We start from the raw sequence: 12,973 nt of genomic DNA, 5'->3' as shown, positions 1-12,973 counted from the left end.
CCGCCTCTCGCTCCTGGAAGCAGGAACAGGAAGTACCCTGGCTCCTGACTCCCCTAGCCAATCACAATGCTGCAATGCAGTGCTGTGATTGGTCTGAGCGCCGTGGATCAGCGCTCAGGCAGGCAATGGGAGCCTGGGGCATGTTCTGCAATCAGGCTGTATTGCACACTGGATGCAGGACATGCAAAATGCTCATGACAATTTTGCCGGCCCGATAGGGCTGGTCAAAGCGTCATGGCCCACCTTGGAGTGGGCAAACCACTCCTCCCCGGCCCTGCTCTGGCAGCCCAGCCCCACCCCACACCAGGAAAGGAAACGTAAATGATAATAACGCTAGTTATCATCATTTTAGTTTTCTTAAACTACTTCTCACAGAGCAGTGGGGCGACGCTCCTCGCCTTGGTGGAGGAGCCGCCACTGCTGCTCAGGTTGTATCATAGCAGCCTTCTGCCATGCCCTGGACACCTCTCCTACAGGTCCTCTTTGTTCAGCCTGGTACAGTTGTCCGGCCTGCTGATAGAGTTGGATTCATAGCAGACCTCCATCAAGCCCTGGACACCACAGGAACAGGTCCTTTTTACTCTGCTAAGGTTCAGTTGTCAGAGCTGCTACTCAGGTTGTATTCATAGCAGCCTTCTGCCATGCCCTGGACACCTCTCCTACAGGTCCTCTTTGTTCGGCCTGGTACAGTTGTCCGGCCTGCTGATAGAGTTGGATTCATAGCAGACCTCCATCAAGCCCTGGACACCACCAGAACAGGTCCTTTTTGTTCTGCTAAGGTTCAGTTGTCAGAGCTGCTGCTCAGGTTGTATTCATAGCAGCCTTCTGCCATGCCCTGGACACCTCTCCTACAGGTCCTCTTTGTTCGGCCTGGTACAGTTGTCCGGCCTGCTGATAGTTGGATTCATAGCAGACCTCCATCAAGCCCTGGACACCACATGAGCAGGTCCTCTTTGCTCTGCTAAGGTTCAGTTGTCAGAGCTGCTGCTCGGTCTGTATTCCTAGCAGCCGTCTTTCAAGCCCTGGCTGTTCACAGTTCTGCACTATGTCCTGCTGGGGTTCGGTCTTCTGCCGTGCCTCTGTATGACTGCTACCTGGCAGCGCTTGGTTATGGGTCACCTCTCAAATTGGAATAAAGGAGAAGCAGTATATGTGCACAGATGTATATGGTCAATCAATCCACTGAGGGCAAATGCTCAACAAAAGAAAACATTAGCATGTGGCAGAAGTCTCTGCCTGGGTTCTACGATGAACCCTTACACGCCACCAAGTCCCTCTGCTCCAAACAGTGATCATGATCTGTGTGTAATTGAGGCAGAGGTCCTTTCAGGTTTTGCATCATTGACATAGATGCCAAGCAAAGATGGTGGTTGCCATGGCGGCATTAAGTGTTGTAGCAACCATATGATCCCCTGGGCATCAACAGTTGGTATCTGTTTAATTGGTTTCCTCTGTGATGCCAACAAAAGGTGAGCTCACAGAGGTAAACTTAGAATCCTCTATGCTAGGTTTGTCCACAATCTTCAGTGTCAACAAGAAGTGTGCTCATACCAGTAAAATTAGAATCCCAGCAGGATAGTTTGTTACAACTTGATCAAATTTCTTTTATCGACCCTGATGATATGTATATTGTCAAGGTATATAAATGTTGAGTTCTGTAATCTACATACCTATATATATGTGACTGGGGTTACGTCGTTAGTCTATGTTCTTCACACAACATTATTGGAAGTCAATAACACAATATATATTTTGACATGCAACCGTTACAGGGATATGCTCTTGCAAGCAATAAAAAATGCACAAAGCTATAAATAGTGGGACAGCTATGTTCACCCCATGAGAAAGTTGATAAGTTCAACCTGGGAACAGAAATTATTAGTGAGTGGATCTATCTTAGTGGAATAAAGATCTAGGACCATATCACAGACGTGTATCCCAAAAGTACATCCCGTCCCTCATCATATCGCAAGCATCCTTCTACATATCATTATTTTTTTTCAAGAGGTACCCGAAGGCTTAGCCCAGACCTTGTTCAAGCTGCACCTCCACCGTGAGGCGCAACAAGGCTGAAAAGAATCTGAAGTCGCTTAATTTCCGGCTCAGAGGAAACTGTGCCTAGAGGTTCAGGTGGAACTGTTCCTCCGTAGCATGCCAAGGCGGATTTGCGAATAGTTGGTCCCTGTTTAATGTGACTGCGTGAGCAATGAACGATTTAATGGATTGCAGCCAGAGTGAGGATCATTGACCAAGCATCCTCCCCATCAATTTTTGGTTTTACCCCAGCTATATATCACATAACCTAAAAAGAGTAGTTACCGTGGACAATTAATGTTTTTGTTTTTGGACTGTTCCAGCCACTGTACAAATTACACCATCATGGGGACAAAAAACTTTCAATGACCTTCTGATTGGCAAAGAGGACCATGGTTATTCTGTAGCAGCTTCTCCGCCAATTGAATTGTCACCCTAAACTATTTTCTCCAAATTTCCAATAGCTACAGTTTGATTTAAGAAATATATTAGGAGCTTAGTTTATTGCTAGGTCAATCTTTTACTGCTGCATTATAGATGAAGGCAGTTGTTCCAAAATACTTTATTTTTAGATATAAACTATACAATCTCGTTAATGTTGTCCCTCTCGATGTTAATTGATTGTGACACCAATTGCTCAAGTTGTGATACCTGGCAGTTGTTCCACTGGTAACTGCTTGCATTGCCGCCACGTGAAATCTTGCAAGTAATTCAATTTCTCTAAGAAGTTTGTTCTTATTTACAGTGGCATAAGGCCAGGGTGTGTAGGGTTCTTCCAGGTATGCCTGGAGCAAAGATTGTTGCCACTGGTGGGGAAATTACATTTTGGTACACCTTTCCATGAAAAGAGGCAATAATTGCTGCAACCTGGTGCCTCCTGGCTGTAGCGCTAAAGCCCGCTGTCTAGTTTTTACTTGATCCAGAACCAGCCCTGCTTCCATAATTCTGTGATGGTGTCAGCCCACTATATGCCTACAGGCAGAAAGGCGGAATTCTTAGTAACCACAAGGGACAGAATTATAGTCCATCGGTTATGTCATCCAAGCTCCGCAGGAGGTCCAATGAGCTACTTCAGCACCTTACAGAAAATCGTGAGAGCTGCGTGCGGCTTGTGGTCATGGATTGGTAGTCGCTTGTGGTCACGGATTGGTAGTCACTTGTGGTGTTCCATGAAATGCTTGCCTCTCCTCTAGTTTATTGTCCATGTTCGTCCACCGTGGGAATCACCACGCCCTCAGGGACAGCGGCCCCACACATGGTCTACTTACGTACAAGTGTTTTTAATCTCCTCATTGACTCTGCATGAGACATCTTGCAGTTAAGTATTAACTGTGGAGTAATTCAGAAAAGGATTATACCGAACTAGTTGCTAAGACTGAGTTTCTCCTTTGTTCGCCCACTAGATGATTCACTCTAATCTCCGGTCAGTGATCTTTTGCTTCCTCTATTTGCTGGTATTCTACCTCAAGCGCCTGGACTCCCCTTTCCAGGGTAGTCGATTATCCTATGGCTTTCCCATTCATTCATTCTACCCTTAAAATTAAGATTAAGGAGTGATTTATCCAACTTTCCTGCTTCAACGACTGTAGATTCCTGCGATTGCTCAGGATAACACCCTCAGGGTAGACTATGACTCTAAGAATCAAAGGTGTATTAGCGCTCACGCAGGTTCTTCTGCTTACCGCCTCCGGTTCTCATGAGTGGTCAAACACTTTTTGTTGCATCCATCCAAGGTAGATCAGGATATAGTGGGAGGAAAAGTCGACAACCTCAGTACACCTATGTAGGGTTCTGGCAAGCTCCGCACACCACCTCAGATGACAATATGTGAAGCTGGCAGGATACCCAAGTCCTCCATGGTCAGGACTTGGGTATCCCAAGTATAAGTCTCAAAGTCTTTTTCCTGATTCTGGTGGCTGTTCATTTTTATTAATCCAGGAACAAAACTGGTTGAAACTTTTCCCTATGTGGCTGTGAGATATTGGAATAGTCTGCCAAAAGCATTTAGCAAATCAGACAATTTACTGGCTTTTGGTAAACAGCTGAACATGTTTTGTGTTCTAAATTTGACCAGGCTTATTTTCTGCATCGTTTGTTTATTGCTTGGCTTTATGTTCTGTGATTGGATCATTTATAAATGATTGCATTGGATTAGATTGAATTGGGTTTAACAAACTTAAAAAATCTTACTTTTTAGAAAGTGTTGTGAACCAGAAGCTTGAACGTTTCACCCAGCTATCAGTACGAATATATGACGTTACAACACAAACAGTTACATCTCAGGATTTTACAACGCATGCCATTACAGCACATTTTTAAAAACTACCATTACAAGGCATTCCATTACAACGCAAACCATTATAACGCATACCATTGCAACGCATAATACTTTTAGGGCAACAGTAGGGTAAGTGTTGGATAGTGTAGGGGTAAAAATACTATTTCCACTCCTGTGAGTGCAATAGTAGGGTAAGTGTTGGATAGTGTAGGGGTAAAAATTACTATTCTCATCTTCCCTAAAACCCATTCCCACCCTGAAACAAAAAATCTCTATTACTTACTTTATAATGCGTTGTAATGGCATGAGTTGTAATGGTATGCGTTGTAATGGCATGCATTGTAGTGACATGCGTTGTAATGGCATATGTTCTAATGGCATGCAATGTAAAGGCAGTTGCGTTGTAACAGCTGAGTTTCCAAAGTTTGTAAAGACGTTGGATCGTACACGGAGAAAGACTTATCTGAATTGGAAGACTTTACAGACTTTGGAAACACCAGAGGCAACAAAGATAACAGACTTGATTATGATATATCATCTACATTAAGGATGCTGAAATACTGGAAGTGGCACATACTTGACTGACCAAGGAACATTATTGACACATCTCGTTACTTACGTTTTGAATGGTAAACACTTGAACTGTGCCTATTATATTATCTTGCCCTGAAGAAGCCCTTGGTACAGCGAAAAGCGTTGGCTGTACCAAACTGTGAAAAGAATATAAGAAATAAAGAATCTGCAATGCACAACAAACAGAACCTGTGAAAGAATTGTTCTTGTTCATTGATTCATTACTGTACTAATTTGTATTGCCTCTCCTCATTCTGTCCAAACTGTATCTTATCTGTGGTCATGTGGCAGCTGGTCATTTGAGGTGGGCAATACGTGTGCCAGAATACACTAGCGACTATATTGGGTAGTGCAGTGTTAATAAACCTTGCTGCCATTCTGTGCCTTAAATATTTGTTCCACTCGTGTTGGAAGACCCGCAGTTGTGGCAGAGTCTCTGCACTCGTGGTGGAGGACTCGCAGTCGTTGTAGAGTCTCTGCACTCATGGTGGAGGACTCGCAGTCGTTGCAGAGTCTCTGCACTCATGGTGGAGGACTCGCAGTCGCGGTTGAGTCGCTGCATTCGTGGTGGAGTTCCCACAATCGCGGTGGAGTCTCTGCACTCATGGTGGAGGTCCACAGATGCAACAGAGTATCTTCACTCATGGCGGAATCTCTGTAATGAGAGCTGCAATGCAGAGATTCTGCCACAGCTGTGGGGACTCTGCTATGACTGCGGAGGCTCTTTGTGATTCAGGCCTCAAGTGATTTGTCCAAAAGGACTCGACTTCAGTCAAGTGCCGAAGCCAGAATTAGAACCCAGATCCACCGGCTTCGAAGTCAGCAAGTCCGCTATTAGTACACTGTTGTTTTTACGGCCAAGTGTCTCTAGATATGGGTAGGCGAGATTTGTGACATGGCATTGTTCTGAAAGTATGAATCATTATGGGTGGTTAGGAAGTGCAAACACTTCTTCCTGCATCCCCTAATGAGAGACCCTTCAGTGTGCTGACTACAGAAGATCTTTAAGGACCTATGGTTTCCTGGAAGCATCACGATTTCATGACTCAACTGGGGAGTGATGTTTACTGTCTGTATCACTGCAGTTGGCCCCCTGCGGGCGATATGTCCAATGAAAGGGCTAATGCAGCTTGACAGCGGCTGGTCCCCAACTGAGTTGTCCTACAACATGACTATTGTAGCATGTCGTGTGCCGATGAACTGACCCTCCGCTAGTCTAAACCCCATCGCTGCTACTGTGAAATACCAATTCCTTGTATCCTAGTACTGCTCTGTGGTATCAGCCACTTGGGTCCGTATTTCATTTGACAAACCTAGACAAAAATATTGGGTTTAACAGCAGAATGGGTCCAGGTCTGCTTAAGTGACTAGTATGTGTGTAGTGTTGATATAATGCAACCCTAGGATGGAAGCCAAAGGAAACAAATAAAGTAAATTATTGAATGGAGGGAAAGCGAAGCTCTGAGAGTGGAGTTGAACAGTTATTTTGTCGTGATGTATTGGTCTTTGAAGAGGTGTGTCTCTTTCCTAAGTCGGAGCAGAGTTTGGATAGTTGTGATGGAGACAAGAATGTTACTCTAGATCCTAGGCACATAAATGAAGATGGGATGTTGCCTTTTATTTTTATTTTTTGAATTTCTTCGTCTCCTATCCCATGGTCGAGATGGCTTTAAAGCTGTTGCAGCTGGTTTATAAGATGGTGAGGCAAGGGGGCAGTAAAGTTTTAGCAGGGTGAGATGATGCAGCCATATTTGGAAAGGTTGTGGTGCAGCGTCTAGAGTGGTTGACTACGGGGCTCGTGGTCCGATGCCCGGCGCCGGCGGCAGCTCAGCTCATCATCATGTGACTCTAGGCAATAGCTCACTTAATTTCCCCGACAGCCCCCGGCACCTTGAAACCCTTCATGGGTGATATGTTCACGCTTTACAAATAGGAATTATTATTATTTTTATATTTCTTCAGGTCCTTGAAGAGACTGCTGTGGTGTGTAGGATGCCCTTACGGAGGCAAGTGTGAAGGTTGGCAAGCAGCAGTGTACAGCCTTGCCGCCATCCAATTGCAAGAATATGACGGCTCGAACAGCAGTACTGAAGTCACTTTCTGGGATGAATGGTTACACTTCCCTCAGTACAGACAGCTGGTACCAGGCCATCCACAATGGAGTTTCTTGATGAGCAGGTGCCTGGCATCCACGCCGAGTGAAATAGAACTTAGATTGGGTTTTCTCGGTTAATTTTAGGATTCTAGGCAGAAAACAGAAATTAAATGTTTCATTCGGCTAGGTATTCTTTGTATAGATCTCAACGCATCATGGATGGAAATTTAAATTTAATGGTGCTCTGATTTTTTTTTTAAGACCTTTATTGTTTGAAGAATTAAGAAATACAGATGTACATATCACATAGCCTGCAATCCGCAGGAACAGCTGCTGAGAGAAGATAATAAAGAACATTCAGGAAAGCCATTGATAAGTTAACACATTTAATGGTGCTCTGATTGAAAGTCTTTTCTTCCTTATGTTAGTTTCATTGCCTGTCTCTCTTAGTCCATAGTGAGAGGAGACAAGGAGTTTGCTGTGCTCACTGCTGTGCCCTGTTTCTAACCATGTCCTTGATTTTCTCCCTTTAGCTTTTCGTGATAGACAATGGAGCTGACGACTGGAGGATAGCAATGACATATGAGCGCATCTTCTACATTAGCCTAGAACTGTTAATCTGTGCCATCCACCCAATTCCTGGCGAGTACAAGTTCTTCTGGAATGCTCGCCTGGCCTTCTCTTACACACCTTCTCGGACAGAGGCGGACGTGGACATTATCCTGTGCATTCCCATGTTCTTGAGGCTGTATCTCATTGCCAGGGTCATGCTGCTGCACAGCAAACTCTTTACCGATGCCTCGTCGCGGAGTATCGGAGCCCTCAACAAAATCAACTTTAACACGCGGTTTGTGATGAAAACGCTCATGACCATCTGCCCGGGGACTGTTCTTCTGGTCTTCAGCATCTCCCTGTGGATCATAGCAGCTTGGACAGTGCGGGTGTGCGAGAGGTGAGCTTTCTCATATATGGTCCAGAAGGACGTGTAGTGGAGTCGTTGCGAGAGATGCAAGGTATGGAAAAGGTATAGAAGGGTAGGTCAAGAGGTAGTGAGGTCCAGCGAGGGAAGGGGAGAAGTCTACACGTACAAGGATGAAAGGGGGAAGGTGATGGGTGCATGGAGGAATGTGAAGGGGCGTGCAGGTTGAAGATTTGGGACAAACGATTTCAGTGGCAGGTCAAGTCGGCGGTAGCCTCGATGGGAGTGAGGAATTTCCAGGGACAGTGAAGCTGATAAAAGCTAAGGACAACAGAAGGTTTGCCAGCCAAATGATGAAAGGAGGAAAATGTAGCTTGGTGCAGTGTGATAGGATCAAGGGATAAGAAAGATTTGAGTGAGGTACACTACGGTGACAGGGTTACAAGTGAGTGTTGACCGAGACAGATGTCATGGGTGAAGCGAGCAGTCTAGAGGATAATGGAAGTGACCCGGTACAAACAAGAGAGGACTTGGGTTATGAGAGTAGGTGAAGTTGGTCATATGGGCACAGACAAAGAACCATGAGGCAGATTTACAAGCCCCTTGCAGCACCGTGCGCCACCATTGCGTCACTTTTTTTGACGCAACTGCGGCGCAAACAATGCGGACAATTTACAATGTGGCGCATCTAGGGAGATGCGTCGCGATATAAAGCCCTGCGTCACATTATACCTGCGCCAGGTATAATGTATGCAGGGTGAGCGTTCCCACGTACAAAGCCATGTAGAACTGACGCCGTGAAATTTACAACATTTCACTGCATCACTCTACGCCTTCACTGCATCAAAATCCTTATGCCTGCTCAGGCCAGGCGAAATGGAATGACGCAGGGTTTTTTGCATGGGACTCACCTATCTGTTGTGTAACATTGCTGGAGTTGCGTCCCTTTCATGAGCAACTCCAGCAATGCGTGGTTAGTGACACCTAGAGTAGGTGCCAGCTCTCTGAGCATAACCTTTGGTGAAACAAACAAGTTCCTTTAACAATTTCTTCTGAATGTCATCAAAAAATTAAACCAAATTTGTATTCATATTCTTCATGTTTAATTCACATGAATCTCTCTTCAAAACTCATGAAATTCCATTTCACAGGTAAATTCAAATTCATAGTGTGTATATTAACATCATATCCCAATGCATTTCGGACACTGGGTCCTTCGTCAGGGGAATCCTAAAACATAATAATGAAATAATCTAAGTATGATCCACCGAGTAAAATAAATACACACATATAATGCCTTAATCATAAGCGTTTCTTCTAAATAAAGTGTGCATGAACGAAAAAACTAAAAGGCACCCGAAAAACGTGTTCGCCCGAAGACAAGCGGTGGTTAAGTGAAGAAACGAAGCCATGAGATGAGTGAATGTGAATTACTAAACAATGCTAGGTAAGCCAAACGCTAAACGAGAAAAACATCTCAAATAGTTATGCATGCTCCATACGCTGATGTCCAAGATCCGTTATATCCCCAGATTATATCATGAATCAAACACCAAGTCAAGTGCATAGCGTAGTGTGAACAAACTTACAGTTAAAGCTAAGCAAGAACACGCGTCCTGCTGACTGCGCCCTTCGCCAGCAATGCGTCAGTTTTGTGCCACCAGATGTGTCAGTATTTCTGGTGCATCCGTTAATCCTTGCGCCATGGAGCACTGTATTGTAAATACAGCGCATCCATAGTAGTGCAAGGACATTTGGCGCTGGCTCACACGTCAGTTCCTTGTATATCTACCCCCATGTCACTGGCGTCTCCATCATAGTTCCAAACCAGTACCATCCTGGAATTCTAATCTTGACTCTCTTCAGTTGACCCAGGTTGGGCCAAAGTACCGTTTTGCAATAGATTATGAGGAAAAGATTATCGGCCTAATTTAGATCTTGGAGGACAAGTTACTCTGTCACAGCGGTGACGGATATCCCGTCCGCGGAACTATAAATCCCATAAACAGCCAGATTCATCATTGAAAATTGCGCTCGCAAAGGGCCAGGTTCTGAGAATCTGCCCCTTTGTGAGCGCAATTTTTGCATTTGGGATTCATCATCTCAAATGCAAAAATCGCTAAATTGCGAGGAATTACATTTAAGGAATCTCTATTTGAGATTCCTTAAGTGCAATTCATTAACCATTTTTTATTTGCAAATTCGCAATTTTTGGCCTCTATTTACCGCGAAGTCTGACTTCGTGGTAAATAGCGAAAACTTAGAAAAATGCACTTTAGTGCATTTTTCTAAGTTGTATGTTACACACACACATGTCCTTTGGACATGTGTGTGCGCAACATCAGTCTACATTTTCATTTCAGGGGTGCTATAGGGTGTCCTTTGGACACCCCTGGCACCCTTGAAATTGCATCCTTATTTGCGATTAGCATTGCTAATCACAAATAAGGAATAACTCCCCATTCATTCCTATGGGCCTTTAGGCCCATAGGGATGAATGGGGAGTTATTCCTTATTTGCGGTTAGCAATTTGCTATTCGCAAATAAGGAAGCTGTAGGAATCGCAATTTATTTTGCGATTCCTACATGAATCCCGTTTTGCAAGTCCTTAATAGCGATTCCTTAATAATCGCTATTAAGGACTCGCAAAACGGGACAATGATGAATCTGGCTGTATATCCCATGGATTTATATTTCAGCAGACGGGATATCTGATACCATTGTGACGGAGTAACCCATCTGCCAAGATCTAAATCAGGCGGTAAGACTGGAAGTGGGCGAGTGAGATACCTAGTAATCGTAGCAGTATTTGAGGTAGCTAGTAAATACCAGATGAAGCAGATAAGTTCATCTTGAAGCACAAACTTAAATAACAGTTTGTCGGTATCAAAAATAAATCTGTGCTAGCTGCTGGCGGATTCAACTCCAACTGCCGAGTACGATGGCTCATTCTGTGACTCAACACAACTCCATGGGCGAGAGAAGGGCTCTCACCAGGACCAGCATGGAAGGAAAGAAGGCAGTGAGCCTCACACAGAGGGCATGCCAGACACGTGGGAGCACATTGCTAATTGTGTTTCTTTTGTGGATGCAGCTAGGATTCACCTAGTGGCCTCTTTCTCGACCCCTCTTTCTAGTTCCAATTCGTTCTGTGTTTCCTTACATCTTGTCTCCGTGGTCACCCTCTTGACACCCCTGATCTACTCCCTGCCTCCCCTTTGACCCTCTTCCATTGATCTCTCTCTATCGAAACCTCCCTTTACTTCGGACATTTTGAGCTTACTGTAGTTCCCACTTAACTGCACACACACCTCTCCATTACCCCATACTTTATTGTCATCACCCCACCTCGCTTCCACCTTACCCCTTTTCCCCTTAACTTCTTTTTTCTATTCTTCACATGCCTCTGCCTCCATCAGCCTGTACTCTTTTCGCCCTGTCAGTCTGCAGCACCTCTCTCTTTACCTCGTTAACTCTCTCTCTCACTTTTCGCCCTGCCCTCCTTCCATATTACTATGGATTTCTAATTATTTCCTGCTTATCTCATGTCTTGGCTTCCTCTTTGCTCCATCATGCTCCAACCCCATGAACCAGACGCGCGGGCTTTTTGCCGGGCAGCCTGTTGCTTAGCAACGTGCTGTCATGGCGGCCGAGGCCGAGCTTGTTGTCACTCCGCATGTGGGAGAAGAGATTCTTTTGCACCGTTGCGTCATGCCTTGTTGCTAGGCAAGGGGCGGGCTCCGGGTGTTGAACCCCAACACCCCACTGTCCTTGAACACACCCCCAAAGACCACAATACTCTCTACTCAGCAGCTCTCTTCCCCCTCGCCAGCAGCCACACCTCAGAAGTCCTAAGCACATTGCACAGCACATATTTACGCAGCCTCCAAAGGCATGTACACATAACATATAGATTAAAAAATCCCAATAACCTAGGACAATGGCGTAATGAAGGGGGACAATTGGAGTCTCCCCCTATGTAGTGTTTCCGGTGTTTAAAGCACCACTTTCCAATGCACATATAGATAGACTTTATAAAAGGGTCTGCTAAGCCCCTTGGACACGCACACCTACTGCTCCTGCACGCATACTACCTTCACAGTGCTCCTATAGACATAACATATTTAAGGAGTGTTCCACAAGTGTTAATTTGCATACTATTGGTGTCTCGTTAGGCCTTTCGGCACGGAGTCCTTTTAAGTGTTCTCCTCGGTGTCCCTATAAACATATATAATGTGGGGTCACCTCAGTACCCTTATACACTTACGACATGTAAAGTGGACTCTTCTGTGCCCCAACATGCACACTACATGCATGTGGTCACCTCATTGTGAGTAAACACACACTTTGTTTAAGAGGGCGCCTGCCACCCCAACCACATGCAAGTGGTCCACTCAGTGACCCATATACTTCCTACGTGGGCAGGGTTGGCTCAGTAATCCACCCGCACTGCACATACTCTGTTTACTTTTAGGAGTCATTCTTGAGTGGCTTTCGGCAGTGCTAATGCAGCATGACTCCTCAATGCATCACTACTAGGGGTGGGCAGAACTTATGGAATATCACTGCACATACCACATGTTAGGGTCTCCTCAGTGCCTCACTACACTTACAATATGTAAGGGGCCCCCCTAGTGCTACACTACAGGTAACATATCTAAGGGTTCTCCATAGTGCCTCACTGCACATACTACATGTAGGGTCTCCTCAGTGCCTCACTACACTTACTATATGTAAGGGGTACCACCTAGTGCTGCACTACAGGTAACACATCGTAGGGGTCTCATTAGTGCCTTACTGCACATACATTTTCTTTTTAGAGTTTTATATAGCGCGACCTAGACCGGACCCGAGACCTTGGGTATCATTCAGAGCGCTTTACATAGCACCGGTTGTGTTACAGATGGACACATTCATTTTTGTTAGGCACGGGGAGATTGAGTGATTTGCCCAGAATCACAGGATGTTGAGCGTCGTTGCCGAGGCTCGAACCCAGTTCTCCAGCTTCGAGGTCAACCGCTCTAGCCTAAGGCTACATCCTCTACAAATGAAAAGGGTTCCTCAGTGCCTCACT

At 45.1% G+C, this 12,973-nt stretch overlaps 1 protein-coding gene across 1 annotated transcript in view; it reads left to right on the top strand.

Annotated features, from left to right (window-relative positions):
* KCNN3 (potassium calcium-activated channel subfamily N member 3) overlaps positions 1–12,973 on the top strand; it is a 515,690-nt gene that overhangs the window by 333,623 nt on the left and 169,094 nt on the right. The window contains exon 3 of the mRNA XM_086947603.1: positions 7,514–7,932. Coding sequence (XP_086803729.1) covers positions 7,514–7,932 — 419 coding nt within the window. The remainder of the gene's footprint in view (positions 1–7,513; positions 7,933–12,973) is intronic.

This window comes from Lissotriton vulgaris, chromosome 12 (assembly GCF_964263255.1).
Source record: "Lissotriton vulgaris chromosome 12, aLisVul1.2, whole genome shotgun sequence".
Taxonomy (NCBI): domain Eukaryota; kingdom Metazoa; phylum Chordata; class Amphibia; order Caudata; family Salamandridae; genus Lissotriton; species Lissotriton vulgaris.
This window is presented reverse-complemented; position numbering and strand designations above follow the sequence as displayed.